A 21,075-nucleotide genomic window follows, 5' to 3' on the forward strand; every position below is an offset into this window, starting at 1 on the left:
CTAGCAGTACACCACCAATTGATTATAGAGGGCAAATTTCCCTACCCCAGTTGCTGAACCGTAAAAAGAAACCATCCACATGCTCAGTGTCTAAATGCTAGCTTGGCCAAATTGCTAGCACTGCAACTGCTGCCTTTTCAGCTGGTAGACGCTTCCCCCTTTAATGAATTTGTGGAATGTGCTGTACCTCACTGGCAAGTTCCAAAATGCCATTTCTTTTCACGGAAGGCCATTCCGGCTCTCTACTGGCATATGGAAGGCAATGTTTTGGCCAAATTGGTCAGCAGTAAGCTTCATATTACTGCTAACCCATGGTCCAGCAGGCATGGGCAGGGATGTTACCTTTCCTTCATGGCGCAGTGGGTAACTCTGCTGGCAGCTGGGAAGGATGCAGGACAAGGTTCAGTGTTTTTGGAGCTTGTTCCGCCACCACGGCTCCAAAATGCTAGTGGTGATTCTGCCACAGCTCTCTCCTCCACCACTTCCTCTTCTTCTTCCTCTATGGCCTCTTCTGTAGATTTATCCTCTGAACCAGTGGTGCTCTGTAAGTATTCAAGGGGCTACGCAAGCAGTCAGGCTAAAGGGTGCCATGCAGTGTTTGAGTTGGTCTGCCTAGGGGCCAGGAGCCACACTGGGGCAGAGATTCTGTCAGTTCTGCAGGGGCAGGCTCAGAGGTGGTTGACCCCATGCTAGCTTCAGCCAGGAATGGTTGCATGCGACAATGGCACTAACCTTCTCTCCGCCCTCCAACATAGACTCTTGACCCATGTTCCTTGTTTGGCAAATTGGCACACTTCCAGAATTTGGTGGTGCAGCAGTTCTTGAGCAGGTACCCAGGCTTACAGGATCTCCTGAAACAGGCCAGAAAAGTCTGTGGTCATTTCTGCCGGTCATACAATGGCAGTGTTCGGCTGGCTGACATTGAAAGGGAATGCAACCTGCCCACCGCCTCATTTGTGACATGTCCACCAGGTGGAACTCAATGTTGGCAATGCTGCAGCAGCTGCACACGCAGCAGAGAGCCATCAATGATCCCTGTGTCCTGTGTGAGTATGGCACCAGGACAGGGTCGGGGGAGCTTGGCTTCTTTTCACCACGCCAGTGGCTACTGATCAAGGATGCATGCACTGTCCTGTCACCATTTGAGGAGGCCACAAGGATGGTGAGCAGCGACAATGCATGCATCAGTGACACTGTCCTTCCAGTCTTGCTGCTGGAGCACATGCTTCATGGAATCATGGACAGGGCACTTGAGGCAGAACAGCGAGAGGAAGAGGAGGACTTCCTTTCCTCTCAAGGTCCCCTTTATCCAGATAGCATTCCTGCGGGCCCACTAAACACACAGGGAGAGGAATTGGAGCAGGATTGTGTCAGCATGGATGTTGAGGATAACACTCAGCAGCAGTCTTCAAGGGATGGTTTTCAGTCCCCAGAAACCCAAGGAGTTGTACTTGGTTGGGAGGAGGTAGTTACAGATCATGTGATCCTTAGTGACCCAGAGGACTCAGAATCGAATGCCTCTGCAAACTTAAGCTGCATGGCCTCCCTGATTCTGCAAAGTCTGCAAAAGGACCCTAGGATTCGTGGTATCAAGGGGAGGGATCATTACTGGCTGGCAGCCCTTACAAGGGTAAGGTTGCAGAACTCACTCTGCCTTTGCAGAGGGTGCAGAGAGGATAAAACATCTTCAGGAGGCCTTGAAGAAAGGTTTGTGCAATGCATTTCCAGACCCTGAGAGGTTACCATTTCCTGGTGCTGGACTACATGTTGCTGAGGCTTCTTTCAGTCAGAGGAAGAGTGGTGGAGAAGGTGGCCGTCTGACCAATGAATTTAAAAAAGTTTCAGTCCTTAGTGCCAAGGTCTGATTGGTTCAAGCAACCATCGCCAGCGTCTGCGTTATATGGTGCAGGAATAACTAGGGACAAGAGCAGACTTGGAGACCTTTCCAACAGAGTATCCACTGGGTTTTGAGGATGGACCACTGGCCAGAACTTGCTCAATATGCAATTGAGTTACTGGCCTGTCCTACATCCAGCGTGCTTTCTGAATGCCCATCCAGTGTTGCTGGAGGGTTCGTAACAGATCAAAGAGTGCGCCTGTCCACAGACTCTGTTGATAGGCTCACGTTTATAAAAATGAATCAGTCCTGGATCAGCAGCTATCAAGCACCTGATGCTGATATAACTGAATTTGCTATGGATCTGGGATCCCTTGAAGACTGCATATGCTGACTATTCTATTCCTCCTCAATCTTGATGATGATAGCTTCCAACAATATTTTTGGTTTAGGGCATCCCCACCACCACCACCCAAGGGCAAATTTTTCTGCCCCTGTTCAACAGGGGCATGTAATTAAAATTTTTGATATAATATTTCACAGCGGGGCCGACTCCTTTGCCCAACAGGAGTATCTGTAAGGGGTTACAGTGTTGTGGCACCACCACCACTGCCCAATTTTTCTGTCCCTGTTTAAGAGGGGCATGTAATTACAGTTTTTGATATAATATTTCAGTGCAGGGCCCGTTCCTGCACCCAACACGAGTAACTGAGGGGTTACAGTGTTGTAGCACCACCAAAACCAAAGGCCCAATTTTTCTGCCCCTGTTTAACATGGGCATGTAATTACAATTTTTAATCTAATATTTCACAGCAGAGCCCGTTCCTGCGACCAACACACAAGGCCCAATCTTCTGCAGAGTATATAGGGCAGGCCGTGTAGTATATATACTGTTGTTCAGAGTATATAGTGCCTGGGGCCTGGGGGACCCCCACGCCAGTTTCTTTAGCAAGGCAGTTGTTGTCTTGGAGGTGTGTTTGGGGTCGTTATGTTGGAATTCTGCCGTGCAGCCCAGTCTTTAAAGTGAGGGGATCATGCTCTGCTTCAGTATGTCACAGTACATAGTCTGTCTATATAATACCCAAGCCTGTTCATATACTACCCTAGTCTGTCCATATACTATTTAAAACATATAAAAGGTTGGCGCTAACTCTCATATATTTGTAGCTATGAATATAGTGCATAACATATAACCACACAAATAAAATGAAATTATACAGTGTCTATATACTACCCTAGCCTGTCCATATACTACCCTAGCCTGTCCATATACCTGCGGAACACAGCTGGCATGAGGTAGAAAGCTGGTGCCGCCACGATTTGTCTTCAGACCGGGTCCAGAGGCTGAAGAAGTAGGTGAAGAGGTGTCGCAAACATCTCCACCCCGCCACCTCCACCGTATACATGGGCAAGGCAAAGAGGATGGGGTCAGGAGCAGAGATAATGGGGGAGGGCCAAAATGAGGTTTCACCTATGGTGTCAAAATTCTTTGCACCAGCCATGCCACTAATCCTGCACTGTTCATAAAATGGCACTAGGAACTTCATTGGTTAAATATAGTTGAACTTTATTTTTTGTGAAGTTTTCATAAATCAGTTCTCCAGTGTTTATTTATAGTATGCAAAACATCATTTGTAATTTTTCAGTTTTCCAAGGTGTACGGCCCAGTGTACAGCATTTACTTGGGATTTACCCCGGCTGTGGTCATCCAAGGGTTCAAAGACCTCAAAGAGGTCCTGGTGAACAAAGGAATAGATTTTGCAGACAGACCGCAAAATAGAATAATGAAAGTAATTTCTGATACCCGAGGTAATGTGATTATTTTTTTTATTGACTGTGAATATTTTGATTGGATTACTGACCAATTTGGTCACAGAAGTTAAACAGAACTGACTTAACTTTGACAATTTACCAGTTACATCAATTTTAAAAGTTATAAAGTTGCATACACAGAAATATAAAACACAATGTAATTTATTGCATAATTTAAAAAAAATATTAAATGTATACAGTTGTGCTCAAAAGTTTTCATACCCTGGCAAAAATCATTAACTTTTAGCATTGATATTGAAAATATGATTAATCATGCCAAAAAACTGTCTTTTATTAAGGATTGAGGTCATATGAAGACATGTATTATCACATAGTAGTTTTGCTCCTTTTCAAATCATATTGATAACAGAAATCACCCAAATGGCCCTGGAAAATTTGCACGTTAAAATTGCAAATAAAGGTTAATTTCCCATATCTGTGGCTTTTCAGATTGCAGTTAGTGTCTGTGTATATAACCCAGAAGGTGAAAAAAGAAAAATAAATAAAAGAAAAAATGAAACTACATCACAAAAAACACCTTGTGGCGCTAGATAACTCCTAAATAGTGATAATAAAATTAATCCATATGGAAAATATACAAACATTTACATGTGCATAATAAACTTCCAAAAAAGATAAATTGAAAAGTACTGTGATCAAATATCAGATAAATTGCTAAAAGCAATCACATGTGCATATTAGTGTTTTAATACCAATACAGAAAATAGTGATTAAAGTCCCCAAAAAAAGGAAAATGAAAAAAGAAACCCAAATCAGTTCAAAGGCTCCTTTTCAGGTGAAAAAAGCACATATAGCAGAGTGTCCATATAACGAAAAGCCTCCACCGCACCCTTGATGTTCGTGCCCCCCCTCGTTTGGAACACTCACCAGCTGTATTGCTCAGCACTCTCGTGTCGAGCCAAAGGAGCTTTTAATGAATGAGGATGATCAACGTTTCTCCAGCAAACACTTGCAGTATACTTCTCAACAAAGGATAACAAACTATCATCTCAAATATACCTCGGGGAGACAAAGAGACTTCCCATAGTGCAAGATTGCAAAACTGCTTTTAATCTCAATAAAAGTCAATTAAAATCACACTCACATGGACCAACTTAAAAACAAGCACTTCGAACAGAAATTTCACTTCCTCACAGGCATCGGTGAGCACACTGGATGCTGGCTAGGTTAATATCATAGGCACTGTCCATATAAATGGTAGCTGTGTGGTACCTGACAGCAGACAACCAAATTTGAAAGTAGTGCCAAAACGTAACGTCCAGTCCTTTCGCTTGTGTGTCCTCCTCCCTCCGCCTTAACTCTGCTTCTTACTGTGTACAACAATCGCCGTATAGCCACGCCCTCGACATGTTTCGTCAAATAGACTTTCTCATGTCCCATGAGGAAGTCTATTTGACGAAACATGTCGGGGGCGTGGCTATACGGCGATTGTTGTACACAGTAAGAAGCAGAGTTAAGGCGGAGGGAGGAGGACACACAAGCGAAAGGACTGGACGTTACGTTTTGGCACTACTTTCAAATTTGGTTGTCTGCTGTCAGGTACCACACAGCTACCCTTTATATGGACAGTGCCTATGATATTAACCTAGCCAGCATCCAGTGTGCTCACCGATGCCTGTGAGGAAGTGAAATTTCTGTTCGAAGTGCTTGTTTTTAAGTTGGTCCATGTGAGTGTGATTTTAATTGACTTTTATTGAGATTAAAAGCAGTTTTGCAATCTTGCACTATGGGAAGTCTCTTTGTCTCCCCGAGGTATATTTGAGATGATAGTTCGTTATCCTTTGTTGAGAAGTATACTGCAAGTGTTTGCTGGAGAAACGTTGATCATCCTCATTCATTAAAAGCTCCTTTGGCTCGACACGAGAGTGTTGAGCAATACAGCTGGTGAGTGTTCCAAACGAGGGGGGGCACGAACATCAAGGGTGCAGTGGAGGCTTTTCGTTATATGGACACTCTGCTATATGTGCTTTTTTCACCTGAAAAGGAGCCTTTGAACTGATTTGGGTTTCTTTTTTCATTTTCCTTTTTTTTGGGACTTTAATCACTATTTTCTGTATTGGTATTAAAACACTAATATGCACATGTGATTGCTTTTAGCAATTTATCTGATATTTGATCACAGTACTTTTCAATTTATCTTTTTTGGAAGTTTATTATGCACATGTAAATGTTTGTATATTTTCCATGTGGATTAATTTTATTATCACTATTTAGGAGTTATCTAGCGCTACAAGGTGTTTTTTGTGATGTAGTTTCATTTTTTCTTTTATTTATTTTTCTTTTTTCACCTTCTGGGTTATATATTAAGCGTTGAAGTGGCAGCTATTAGGGGAGGAGATTGAGCACTGTGGTGATACACTAGAGGGGAGGTCTTTTATGGTGTATCTAGATTTTTAGTGTCTGTGTATAAACAGATAATTTGTTTGTTAGCTCTCGCGTGGATACACTCAGCAGGCTAGATACTGAGTCATAGGGAGCAGAAAAGAACTGTAAAATGACCTGCATAACAAGGTAATGGAACTTTATAAAGATATAAAAATATATCCAAAGTCTTCAATATGCCAGTCAGTACTGTTCAATCACTTATTAAGAAATGGAAAATCTGGGATCTCTTGATACTAAGCCAAGGTCAGGTAGACCAAGAAAGATTGCAGCCACAACGACCAGAAGAATTGTTTGGGATACAGAAATAACCCCACAGGTAACCTCAGGAGAAATACAGGCCACTCTGGAAAAAGACAATGTAGTTGGTTCAAGGAGCAGACTACGACGATACTTGAACAAAAATTAACTGCATGGTCGAGTTGCTGGAAAGAAGCCTTTACTGTGCCAATGCCACAAAAAGGCCGGTTACAGTATGCCCGATAACACCTTGACACGCCTCACAGCTTCTGGCACACTGTAGTCTGGAGTGACAAGCCCAAAGTAGAGCTTTGTGATCACAACTATAAGGGCTATGTTTGAAGAGGGGTCAACAATGACAAGAATACCATCCCCACTGTGAAGCATGGCGTGGCTCACTAAAGGCATGGGGAATCTTGTGAGAATTGCTGGCAGCATGAATGCAGCATGTTATCAGAAAATACGCACATTCTTCTGCACAAAAGATGCACATTAGACACTCTTTCAATTTCCAGCATGACAATGACCCTAACCACAAGACCAAGTTGACACTCCCAGTGGTTACAGCAGAAAAAGGTCAAGGTTCATCACAGTTTCCTGACCTCAATATCATTGAGCCACTCTGGGGAGATCTCAAACGTGTAGTTCCTGCAAGACAACCAAAGACTTTGCATGACCCGGAGGCATTTTGCCAAGATGAATGGGCAGCTATACCACACCTAGTGTATAGACAACTGTTACAAAAGACTGCATGCTGTCCTTGATGCTAAAGGGGGCAATACACATTAAGAATTAGGGGTATGCAGACTTTTGAACAGGGGGACATTTAATTTGTTTACTTGTTTCCATGTGTGGTTTTTATGATTGTGCCATTCTGTTATGACCTACAGTTGAATATGAATCCCATAAGAAATAAAAGAAATGTGTTTTGCCTGCTCACTCATGTTTTCTTCAAAAAATGTACATACTATATATTACCAGTTCTCCAAAGGATATGCAAGCTTTGAGCACCACTGTACGTAACTAACATTCAACATCTCCTGATATCCCAGGGACAGGGAGATTTCCTACCTACACCCCTCTTCAACAGAGACCTCATGGGGCAACCCGTCGGTAGTTTGTTAAACTGCGGTGTATATGATTTTAATATTGTGAATGTTCTGCCGTATAATTTTCTGTCTTTATTAAATTATTTGTAATTTTTTATAATTTTTTCTGTGCATTTTCTACCAAGTACCGAGAGATAGTCCATACAACAAAAAGTTTTTGGGTGTAGATACAAAGGGAGCAACTTCAGCAATTGCCCCGATATTCCTAGAATACCTTCCTTTTCCTTGAAAATTATTAATCGGGATAATGGTACTTTTATGTGTATTGTGTCTAATATTTACTTGTGGCTATACTCAGTCTATGGCTAGGTTAAGTTATTAGAGATCGAAGCTTTTGGAATCTAAGCTTAAGTTAACGAAAAAAAGGGTGAGTATCATATCAGTCTAGACTCTGGAGTCAGTGCCAAGTTGTCTAGTGACAGGCTGGGGACAGGTTACTGACAACACCATATTGCTATATTGAAGAGTTTGTGCATTAGTAGGAACTATAAACCACTTATATACAGTGCCTTGAAACAATATTCACACCCCTTGAAATCTACAACCCAAACATAAATGTATTTAATTGGGATTGTATGTGATAGACCCAAACAAAGTGGCACATAATTGTGAAGTGGAAGGAAAATGATAAATGGTTTTCAATTTGTTAACAGATAAATATCTGAACAGTGTGGCATGCATTTGTTTTCTGATACCCCTAACTAAAATCTAGTGGAACCAATTTCCTTCATAAGTCACACTAATTAGTAAATAGAGTCCACCAGTGTGTAATTTAAAGCGGTTGTAAACCCTCTAGGTTTACAGGGGGTGTTTTATGTGGCGCTAACTAGATTAATACTACAAAGTGGTTTTACTAAATAAATACATTTGTAAATAAAAAATTATATAAATAAAAATATGTGAATACATCCAGTGTATCAAATTGTGAAAAAATAGCCAAACTAATAACGGCAATAAAAGCATGCATAAAATATCAATATGATATGAATGATAAAGTGCATCAACAATAGCAAAATACAAATTATCTCAGTTGCAAAAATGCATGCAGCAATGCAAATAGTGAAAAATCGCCTAACATATTACTGCCATAATTCTGAAAAATTATTGAATAACCAGTGCTTAAAAATTAAAATGTACCAAAGATAATAATATACTAGAAATATATATATATATATATATCAAATGCAAAGTCCATGCAGCAGTGTAGAATAGTGCAAAATCACATTACGGCACTTAAAATTTTTTTTTTATTATATGTGAACGTTAAATATCCAGTGCAAAGTGAAACCAGTGTGTAAACAGTCCACTCCAAAAATGTGCAGTCTGTATAGCAATTGATGGTATTCATGCAATGTGAGAAATCAATATGGTGTTCCCTCTTCCTTTGCCTTTCAGTGCTTTACATGCACCCCTTGTTTCCCCCAGCCTCTCACCTCCAATAAAGGTCCCTACGGACCGGATCACGCTTGAGGGGTGGTTAGTAAGAAATCTTCCACCATTAATAATAAAGCCTCCAAGAACTCCAACTAATTCCTCCAATATCCATAATCCAGGCAGTATATAAAAGAGTAAGGGGGGGCTCCAATGAGTAGTAACGCACAAATAAAAAAATCCACACTTACATTACAGTAAAACGATTCAGGAAATATATACAGCGGTGCTTCCGGTCTCGGCCGCAACCGGAAGTAACAAGCGACACCTCAACTCCTTCTGACGCGTTGCGTCACAATCACGTGACTTTCTCAAAGGGTGAGGGGTCAGGTGTCTCTCTTCTCTTTTTATATGGTGCGCTCAGCTGTCGTGTTAATCGAACGGCAGCGGAGCGAGCTAGATCTGATTGCAGCAATTTTACTATCATACTTTCTTTACTTATTCTTTATAATGATTATTCTCAACTCGTCAACATTAAAATACTATTAAAATATCCTTCTATTTAATGTTAAAATTCGCTAAATTACAGCTTAAAAGTATAACTGGGTTCATTAATAACCAGTGTGGCCATCTTGTGGACAAAATGTAAAATGCATTAAAATTCATTGCAATTGTAATAGGTAATCCACCTGCATGCTCACTATGGCCATCTTGTGTATAAACTAGAGAATGCAGTCCGGCTAAACGAAATATTAACTACTAAGCAGCCCAAATGCTAAGTAAGGTCAACTTATAAATAAATAATACAAAAAATTGGATCAAAAATAGGTATAAATTGACAGCTATAAGTAAATTCTTAATAAAAATTATTGCTTGGTAGAGTATTTCAATACCACAAATGGAATATATAGAATATAATAAAAAGTAATCAAAAATGTATATATATAAATATTATCAATAAATATTACACAAGATGGCCACACTGGGTATTAATGAACCCAGTTATACTTTTAAGCTGTAATTTAGCGAATTTTAACATTAAATAGAAGGATATTTTAATAGTATTTTAATGTTGATGAGTTGAGAATAATCATTATGTAAGTGTGGATTTTTTTTCATTGAAAATAAAGTTTTGTGCGTTACTACTCATTGGAGCCCCCCTTACTCTTTTATATACTGCCTGGATTACGGATATTGGAGGAATTAGTTGGAGTTATTGGAGGCTTTATTATTTATGGTGGAAGATTACTTACTAACCACCCCTCAAGCGTGATCCGGTCCGTAGGGACCTTTATTGGAGGAATTAGTTTGAGTTCTTGGAGGCTTTATTATTAATGGTGGAAGATTACTTACTAACCACCCCTCAAGTGTGATCCGGTCTGTAGGGACCTTTATTGGAGGTGAGAGGCTGGGGGAAACAAGGGGTGCATGTAAAGCACTGAAAGGCAAAGGAAGAGGGAACACCATATTGATTTCTCACATTGCATGAATACCATCAATTGCTAAACAGACTGCATATTTTTGGAGTGGACTGTTTACACACTGGTTTCACTTTGCACTGGATATTTAACGTTCACATATAATTAAAAAAATTTTTTTAAGTGCCGTAATGTGATTTTGCACTATTCTACACTGCTGCATGGACTTTGCGTTTGATATATATATATATTTCTAGTATATTATTATCTTTGGTACATTTTAATTTTTAAGCACTGGTTATTCAATAATTTTTCAGAATTATGGCAGTAATAGGTTAGGTGATTTTTCACTATTTGCACTGCTGCATGCATTTTTGCTACTGAGATCATTTGTATTTTGCTATTGTTGATGCACTTTATCATTCATGTCATATTGATATTTTATGCACGCTTTTATTGCCGTTATTAGTTTGGCTATTTTTTCACAATTTGATACACTGGATGTATTCACATATTTTTATTTATATAATTTTTTATTTACAAATTTATTTATTTAGTAAAACCACTTTGTAGTATTAATCTAGTTAGCGCCACATAAAACACCCCCTGTAATTTTATTTTGAGTGCAGAGAACACTTTTATATGTGAGCAGCTTCCTATAGTTCATACTCATTTTTCCTAGCGAAGGTGTTGCGCAACAGGACTTTCCCATTTTTCTAAACCCTCTAGGTTTTTCACCTTAATGCATTCTATGCATTAGTAAAAAGTAACAGTACAGCGCAAATAAATAAATAATATAAATAGATAAATAAATAAATAATACTCAATTGATATAGTGCATAAAACACAAAAGTCCATAAGTGAGAAGAAAACAGGTGTAGTAATCAAGAAGAGTCCGCTTGTGCAGTGTGTCTTCAATCAACGTAACAAGTGATGATGTGATCCCTTCACCAATGAGCAAGATGGACTCTCACCTCAAATAATGGACCCCAGATATATCAGACAGGTCAGAAAACGCATGTTCCCATCAAGGGTAAATCACAGCATTCAGCAGACATAACGGAAGTACTCCAAGAATAAATCCTTTTCCATGTCCTCAAATCAATATGATTCCATATAGAAACATAAAACACAAAATCTAGTGCTCTCTGTTTATACAAATTTATTAAAAAAGAAACAGTAGTAAGAAAGGTACACTCACATTCTGATGCACTGATCTCCAGTGCCGAGTGCTGAGCATAAAAACAAATACAACCAAACGTCCATGCGCGGATCAGTGTAACAGCTTGCGGATGACGTCACGGCTTAGGTCACGTGGTCCGTACGCGTTGCATCCCCGAAAGTAGGCGGGACTTCATCAGCAGCGACGGCGTGATGTCGGACAGCCGCTTTTAAGCTAGTACATTGATAGTAAGCCAATGAGAAAGAAGATTGTGCGCAAGACAGCTACCCAGGGACACACGCATCAAGCGTGACCCCGGAAGCCAGATTTACGCCTAATAAATTGCAGGAGAGAGAGGAGATATTAAAAAAAAAATAATAATATTAGAAAAAAACAGAGGAATGCGCATGAATTGTGCCATTTCAGTAGTAATATACAAACACTACACCTCCAGTTGCCCTCAAATGGAGCATATAGATATAAAAAAATACCAAAAATGACTAAAAAAAGCATGTATTAAATTACCAAAAACACAATCATGCAGTATTTAGCACTGAAGTGGGGACACATATGGGTCTCTTAGATAATCAGTGCAACCCTGCTGACATAAAATGAAATAAAATATAAACCACATAGCCGCCGACGCCATCAACAAGCAACACTGATCCGTGCATGGGGAAAACAATAAATATGAAAAAATGAAAAAGAAATATGAAAAAGAAAATAAATAATGAAATAAAAATAAAAATAGAAAAAAAAATATAAAAATATATAAAAATGACAATAAAAATAAAAATAAAAATACAATAAAAAATACAATAAAAAAATATAATGTAAAATATATATATATATATATATATATATATATATATATATATATATATATGGAATTAGCTAAATTATCTGTCCGAAATGAAGCAATTTAAATCAAAATCAACGTTCAAGCCACTCGGGGCGAGAACCCTTGTTTCATGAATCCAATAAGACTCACGTCTACTTAATTGGCGTATGAAGTTGCCTCCATGCCAATGTTTCGTAACCTTCTCAATCCCCCAGAAACTCAAACTTTTAGGATTCTGGGCATGTACCAGTTTAAAATGACGAAACACATTGTGTGTCTTAAGACCCTTCTTAATATTATTCACATGCTCACCTAACCTAACATGGAGGGGCCTGGACGTCCTACCAATGTATTGGAGGCCGCATCCACATTGTAACATGTATACCACCCCTACCATGGAGCAGGTAATAAGTTGATCAATCTTATACTCCCTGTTGTTACTGGTGGCAACGAAAGATTTTCTCTTTTTTATGTTACATCTGGAATGTTTGCATGCTGTACACCTACCACACGCATAAAAGCCTGACAGAAAGGAAAAAAGCCTACTTTCAGTTTGCACAGGAGGATCGATGACACTAGGGGCTATCTGATCACGTAACGAAGGAGCCTTTTTATATATAAAAGAGGGACGTGCGGGTAGGAGAGGTCCTAATACCCGGTCTTGTTTCAATATAAAACAAGACCGGGTATTAGGACCTCTCCTACCCGCACGTCCCTCTTTTATATATAAAAAGGCTCCTTCGTTACGTGATCAGATAGCTCCTAGTGTCATCGATCCTCCTGTGCAAACTGAAAGCAGGCTTTTTTCCTTTCTGTCAGGCTTTTATGCGTGTGGTAGGTGTACAGCATGCAAACATTCCAGATGTAACATAAAAAAGAGAAAATCTTTCGTTGCCACCAGTAACAACAGGGAGTATAAGATTGATCAACTTATTACCTGCTCCACGGTAGGGGTGGTATACATGTTACAATGTGTATGCGGCCTCCAATACATTAGTAGGACGTCCAGGCCCCTCCAGGTTAGGTTAGGTGAGCATGTGAATAATATTAAGAAGGGTCTTAAGACACACAATGTGTCTCGTCATTTTAAACTGGTACATGCCCAGAATCCTAAAAGTTTGAGTTTCTGGGGGATTGAGAAAGTTACGAAACATTGGCGTGGAGGCAACTTCATACGCCAATTAAGTAGACGTGAGTCTTATTGGATTCATGAAACAAGGGTTCTCGCCCCGAGTGGCTTGAACGTTGATTTTGATTTAAATTGCTTCATTTCGGACAGATAATTTTGCTAATTCCATATATATATATATTTTTTTTACATTATATTTTTTGTTGTATTTTTTATTTTTATTGTCATTTTTATATATTTTTTTATTTTTATTTCTATTTTTTTTTTTATTTTTATTTCATTATTTATTTTCTTTTTCATATTTCTTTTTCATTTTTTCGTATTTATTGTTTTCCCCATACACGGATCAGTGTTGCTTGTTGATGGCGTCGGCGGCTATGTGGTTTATATTTTATTTCATTTTATGTCAGCAGTAGGGATGAGCCGAACACCCCCCAGTTCGGTTCGCACCAGAACTTTCGAACGGACCCCAAATTCGAACGAACTTTAGAACCCCATTGAAGTCTATGGGACTCGAACGTTCGAAATTAAAAGTGCTAATTTTAACGGCTAATATGCAAGATACTGTCCTAAAAAGGGTTTGGGGACCTGGCTCCTGCCCCAGGGGACATGGGTCAATGCCTAAAATGTTTTTAAAAATGTCCATTTTGGCGGGAGCACTGATTTTAATGATGATTAAAGTGAAAAAAAGTGAAATATTCCTTTAAATATGGTGCCTGGGGGGTGTCTGTAGTATGCCTGTGAAGTGCCACGTGTTTCCCGTGTTTAGAACAGTCCCTGCACAAAATGACATTAAACGGAAATAACACCATTTAAAACTGCTTGCGGTTTTAATGTTATATCTGGTTCCTGCAATATGGTTGAAAATCATTGAGAAAAATGGCATGGGTAGCTCTCCCTGCCCATTACCAGCCTATTTGAGTCTTGTACGCATATAAAGGGGAACCCTGTACCCATATTAAAAAAAGGAAATGCGTGTGGCCCCCAGGCCCTATATACTCAGAACAGCAGTATACAGGCGGTGCAAACAAGACAGGGACTGTGTAGGTTTGTTGTGTTAAGTTGAATCTGTTTGTAATTTTCAACTGGTACATTTTTAAAGTGTAGCTCCAGTCAAAAAAACAATTTTTAAGCTTTTTGGAAAACATAGGGAAGGGTTATCACCCCTGTATAATTTGTTTTGTCGTCCATCTTTTTTCATCTCACTTGCTGTTGTCTCCTTCCGTTTGCAAGTAGGAGATGTTTGTAAATTGGATGTTTGAAAGTAGGGGCCTGCCCTATATGCTCTGCAGAAATGGCGGAACAAGGTGTTGGTTTTGCCACAACATTGTAAGCCCTCAAAGTGACTCTTGGTGGGCGCTGGAGCGCCCTGCTGTGAACGATTATATCAAGAATTGTAATTACATGCCATTGTTGAACAGTGGTAGAAAAATTGACCTTTGGTGGTTGTGGTGCTGGTGCCACAACACTATAAGTCCTCACCGTTACTCTGGGTGGGCACAGGAAGGGGCCCTCCTGTGAAATATTATATCAAGAATTGTAATTACATGTCCCTGTTAAACAGGGGCAGAAAAATTGGGCCTTAGGCACTGCTGCTGGTGCCACCACACTGCAACCTCTGCCATATGCTCTAGTTTTATTGCAGGAATTAGCCCTGCTGCAAAGCATTGCATCAAAAATTGTAATTAAACGCCCCTGTTAAACAGGGGCAGAAAAATTGGGCTTTAGGCACTGGTGCTGGTGCCACCACACTGCAACCTCTCCCATATACTCTAGTTTTATTGCAGGAATTAGCCCTGCTGCAAAGCATTGCATCAAAAATTGTACTTAAACGCCCCTGTTAAACAGGGGCAGAAAAATTGGGCCTTAGGCACTGGTGCTGGTGCCACCACACTGCAACCTCTTCCATATACTCTAGTTTTATTGCAGGAATTAGCCCTGCTGCAAAGCATTGCATCAAAAATTGTAATTAAACACCCCTGTTAAACAGGGGCAGAAAAATTGGGCTGATGGCATCACCCAGAACCAGAAATGTTCTTCCAACATATCAGCGGAGGAGGAAGAGGATAGACAATCAACATAACAGGACAGTCACTCAGCATCAGCATAGGCAGTCTTGAAGGGATGTGATATTTCAAAAAAAATTATTCTGTTACATCAGCTTCAGGTGCTTGGTAGCTGTGGGTGATCCAAGACTGATTCATCTTGATGAAAGTCAGTCGATCAACTGATTCGGTGGACAGGCGCACCCTGTGATCGGTAACAAAGCCACCAGCAGCACTGAAGGTGCGTTCTGAAAGAACGCTGGATGCAGGACAGGCCAGTAGCTCAATTGCATACTGTGCAAGCTCTGGCTAGTGATCCATCCTCAAGACCCAGTAAGCCAGAGGATTTTCGGTGGGAAAGGTGTCCAAGTCTGACCTTGCCCCTAGGTATTCCTGCACCATGTAAATCAGACGCTGGCGATGGTTGCTGGAATCGATCATACCTTGGGGCTGCGGACTAAAAAATTGTCTGAAAGCATCAGTCAGACGGCCACCTTCTCCACCCTGACCGATGCCTCAGCAACACGTTGTCCAGGACCAGGAGTTTGTAACCTCCCAGTCTCTGGGAACGCGTTGCACAGACCTTTCTGCAAGGCCTCCCGGAGATGTCTCATCCTCTGCTCCCTCTGCGATGGCAAGATAAGGTCGGCAACCTTACCCTTGTACCGTGGCTCAAGGAGAGTGGCCAGCCAGTAATGGTCCCTCTCCTTGATCCAAAGAATACGAGGATCCTTCCGCAGGCTTTGCAGGATCAGGGAGGCCATGCAGCGTAGGTTAGCTGAGGCATTCGGTCCGGAGTCCTCTGGGTCACTAAGGACAACATGATCCGCAGCTACCTCCTCCCAGCCACGTACAAGTCCACGTGTTTCTTGGGACTGTAAATCATCCCTACAAGACTGCTGCTGCTGCTGCTGATGATGCTGAGTGCCAGCCTCCACCTCCATGCTGACACACTCATCCTCCTCCTCCTCTTCCTCCTCCTCATCCTCTTCCTGTGTGATGGGTGGCACAGCAGGAACACTGTCTGGATAAAGGGGGCCTTGAGAGGCAAGGAAGTCCTCCTCTTCCTGCCTCTGTTCTGCCTCAAGTGCCCTGTCCATTATTCCACGCAGCGTATGCTCCAAGAGGTGGACAAGAGGTACAGTGTCACTGATGCATGCACTGTCACTGCTTACCATCCTTGTGGCCTCCTCAAACGGTGACAGGACAGTGCATGCATCCCTGATCATGCCCCACTGGCGTGGTGAGAAAAAACCGAGCTCCCCTGACCCTGTCCTGGTGCCATAGTCGCACAGGCCCTCTGCTGCGTGTGCAGCTGCTGCAGCATGGCCAACGTTGAGTTCCACCTGGTGGGCATGTCACATATAAGGCGGTTCTTGGGCAGGTTCAACTCCCTTTGGAGCTCAGCCAGCCGAGCACAGGCATTAAATGATCGGCGGAAATGCACACAGACTTTCCTGGCCTGCTTCAGGACATCCTGTAAGCCGGGGTACCTGCCCAAGAACCGCTGCACCACCAGGTTAAGGACGTGAGCTACACAGGGCACATGGGTCAGTTGTCCCTGTCGGAGGGCGGAGAGAAGGTTGGTGCCATTGTCACAAACCACCATTCCTGGCTTAAGCTGGCGTGGCGTCAACCACCTCTCGGCCTGCCCCTGCAGAGCTGACAAAACATCCGCCCCAGTGTGGCTCCTGTCCCCCAAACAAACCAGCGCAAGCACGGCATGGCATCGTTTTGCCTGCGTACTTGCGTAGCCCCTGGAACGCCTACGAAGCACCGCTGGTTCTGAGGACAGAGCACTGGAAGAGGCCATGGAGGAAGAAGAAGTGGAGGGGGTGGAGGAGAGAGGTGTGTCACAACCAATAGTAGCATTTTGGAGGCGTGGTGGCGAAACAACCTCCAACACTACTGCACCTTGTCCTGCATCCTTCCCAGCTGCCAGAAGAGTGACCCAATGGGCCGTGAAAGACAGGTAACGTCCCTGTCCATGCCTGCTGGACCATGAGTCAGCGGTAATATGCACCTTACCGCTGACCGCCCTGTCCAGCGAGGCAAGGACATTGCCTTCCACATGCTGGTAGAGAGCCGGAATCGCCTTCCGTGAGAAAAAGTGGCGTTTGGGGACCTGCCACTGAGGAACCACACATTGTACAAACTCACGGAAGGGGGCCGAGTCTACCAACTGAAAAGGCAGCAGTTGAAGTGCTAGCAATTTAGCCAAGCTAGCATTCAACCGCTGGGCATGTGGATGGCTGGGAGTGAACTTTTTTCGCCGGTCCAGCAGCTGGGGCAGGGACATTTTCCTGCTATAATCGGACGTGGGTGTACTTCTAGCAGAGTGCCCGGAAGCACTTGGCTGTGACACACCTAATTCTACACCTTCATTCCTCTCAGAGCAGGTTTCAGAGAGGACTGAAGGTCTAGTGGGGTTGGAGATGCCAGCTGATGAGGAGCAAGGAGAGGTCCGCTTTGTTCTTTGGTGTGGGTCTTTGAGGTACGCTTGCCAACGAGCTGCATGGCAGGTCAACATATGTCTGGTCAAGCATGTGGTGCCCAAGCGGCTGATGTTTTGGCCACGCGAGATACGCTTGAGACATATGTTGCAAATAGCAGCGGTGCGATCTGATGCACTCGTCTCAAAAAAGGCCCACACCAAAGAACTTTTAGAATAACGCGCAGAGGCAGCGCCCTGCACAGGCGGAGCTCTGCGGTGTGATTCAGTCGGTGTGCTGCCCCTAAGCTGGCCCCCGGAGGGCATCCTGCCTCGTAGAACATGTGCCTCCTCCTCCTCCTCCTCCTCCTCCTCTCTCCTTCCAGGCACCCACGTGGAGTCAGTGCCCTCATCATCCCCTCCCTCTTCATCGCTGTAGCAAACCTGGCAGTATGCTGCAGCTTGTGGAACATGACTGCCAGATTGCTGTCCTTCTTGAGCATCCCCTCTCTCTGCGCTCACGCTACTGCCTTCCTCTAGCTGAGTGTCATCATCAGAGCCCACAAAACACTGGGAATCCTCCTGGAGCATGTACCCAACACTGTGCTCAAAGAGTTCAGGAGACTCCTCAGGAGGACGTGGTGGGTCTAGGGAAGGAGTCACTGATGATGACATTGAGAGGAGGGAAGACGATGCGTTGGCAGCTGCTTTGCTAGTACCCTGAGACTGGGTGAGAGAGGATGAGGAGGATGAAGAGGGCTTGGTCATCCACTCTACCAAGTCGTTGGCATGTTGCGGCTCAACATGTCCAGCTGCCGAAAAGAAGGACAAGCCACGTGCTGATGACAATGCACCGCGTCCACGACCAGCACTGTTGTCTCTAGACACAGAGTCTGCTTGCCCTCTTTTATTGGCCTGTCTGCCTCTCCTTGCTGGCCTTCCAGACATGGTAATGGCCTGAAGGGAGTTGGGTAAAAAAGCAGTTGGGTAGTGTATATTGTGCTAGAGGCACACAACACCCACTAACTACTGCAGATGCCTTTATTATAGAACACCAGAGATAAAGGGGTATATACAGATGTATACTGTGCTGTGCTGGAGGCACACACTGAAAACGATCGGTGTGCACTGTGTTGAAGGTACACAGAACACCCACTAACTCCTGCAGATGCCTTTATTATAGAACACCAGAGATAAAGGGGTATATACAGATGTATACTGTGCTGTGCTGGAGGCACACACAACTTCCAATAACTCCTGCAGATGGCAAGTGGGCTCAAATAGAGAACAGCTATGTAGGTGGATATAGCGGTATGTACTGGGTACAGAGCACGCAGACAGCACGCACAAGCTCGTAACACTACTGACTGCAAGCTCTATTATAAAAGATAGATCACTAGCTATATAGGTGAGGTGAATATAGCGGTGTATACTGCGGTCAGGGCACGCAGACAACAACCACTACACAACAGCAAGATCGAAAATCGGCCGAAAATGATCGGTGTGTACTGTGTTGAAGGTACACAGAACACCCACTGCTTCAGACGTCAACACACTACACAAGGCCGCCGCCGCGCTGGCGGCCTTATATAGTGTGGGGCGTGCACTACACAGCCTGAGCTATGATTGGCCACAGGCATCCTGCCTGTGGCCAATCATGGCTCTCCTCGCTGCTGGCGCTGCGATTGGCCAAGCATGCGGGGTCACAGTGCATGCTTGGCCAATCATGAGCCAGCAATGCACTGCGCCATCGCAGTGCATTGTGGGCCGTGAGCGCCACACGAATTTGGCGCGAACGGACCAAAATGTTCGGACTTCGCCGAACGGACGAACAGCTGATGTTCGAGTCGAACGTATGTTCAAGTCGAACGTATGTTCGACTCGAACACGAAGCTCATCCCTAGTCAGCAGGGTTGCACTGATTAGCTGAGAGACCCATATGTGTCCCCACTTCAGTGCTAAATACTGCATGATTGTGTTTTTGGTAATTTAATACATGCTTTTTTTTGTCATTTTTGGTATTTTTTTATATCTATATGCTCCATTTGAGGGCAACTGGAGGTGTAGTGTTTGTATATTACTACTGAAATGGCACAATTCATGCGCATTCCTCTGTTTTTTTCTAATATTAGTTTTTTTAAATATCTCCTCTCTCTCCTGCAATTTATTAGGCATAAATCTGGCTTCCGGGGTCACGCTTGATGCGTGTGTCCCTGGGTAGCTGTCTTGCGCACAATCTTCTTTCTCATTGGCTTACTATCAGTGTACTAGCTTAAAAGCGGCTGTCCGATGTCACGCCGTCGCCGCTGATGAAGTCCCGCCTACTTTCGGGGACGCAACGCGTACAGACCACGTGACCTAAGCCGTGACGTCATCCGCAAGCTGTTACACTGATCCGCGCATGGACGTTTGGTTGTATTTGTTTTTATGCTCAGCACTCGGCACTGGAGATCAGTGCATCAGAATGTGAGTGTACCTTTCTTACTACTGTTTCTTTTTTAATAAATTCGTATAAACGGAGAGCACTAGATTTTGTTTTTTATGTTTCTATATGGAATCATATTGATTTGAGGACATGGAAAAGGATTTATTCTTGGAGTACTTCCGTTATGTCTGCTGAATGCTGTGATTTACCCTTGATGGGAACATGCATTTTCTGACCTGTCTGATATATCAGGGTTCTATTATTTGAGGTGAGAGTCCATCTTGCTCATTGGTGAATGGATCACATCATCACTTGTTACGTTGATTGAAGACACACTGCACAAGCGGACTCTTCTTGATTACTACACCTGTTTTCTTCTCACTTATGGACTTTTGTGTTTTATGCACTATATCAATTGAGTGTTATTTATTTATTTATCTATTTATATTATTTATTTATTTGCGCTGTACTGTTACTTTTTACTTTGTAATGTGGGATTTGGTATTTTGACCTATAGTATTCTAGCTGCAACATTTTTTTCACTATTTTTTTCACTATTTCACTTATTTTATTGTGTTTAGCGCTGATTGATTTTTCGTTTTTTAATTCTATGCATTAGCCCTGGTTCAGACTGACTGCAGGAATGAAATTGTGCGAGTTCAGCTGAACTCAGAAGATTTCATTCTGGCGTGTCAGTCCCTACTTCGGGGGGCAATTTCAAATGGTTTCTGCACAGACGTCAATGGAAATCGCACACCGAAATAACCAAAAGTAGTACAGAAACAACAAATCGGTGCAGCGTCGCATGGATTCAGACATTGCCATTGCCGGGCGCCCTCCTTTTTCTTACCT

At 42.6% G+C, this 21,075-nt stretch overlaps 1 protein-coding gene across 1 annotated transcript in view; it reads left to right on the forward strand.

Moving 5' to 3' along the window:
* Positions 1-21,075, forward strand: part of LOC143930767 (cytochrome P450 2J6-like) — a 78,528-nt gene that overhangs the window by 5,879 nt on the left and 51,574 nt on the right. The window contains exon 2 of the mRNA XM_077455347.1: positions 3,484-3,646. Within this exon, the coding sequence (XP_077311473.1) occupies positions 3,484-3,646 (163 nt within the window). The remainder of the gene's footprint in view (positions 1-3,483; positions 3,647-21,075) is intronic.

Source organism: Lithobates pipiens, unplaced genomic scaffold (assembly GCF_037356315.1).
Source record: "Lithobates pipiens isolate NorthernLeopardFrog02 unplaced genomic scaffold, aLitPip1_a1.2 Scaffold_10, whole genome shotgun sequence".
In the NCBI taxonomy this organism is placed as follows: Eukaryota; Metazoa; Chordata; class Amphibia; order Anura; family Ranidae; genus Lithobates; species Lithobates pipiens.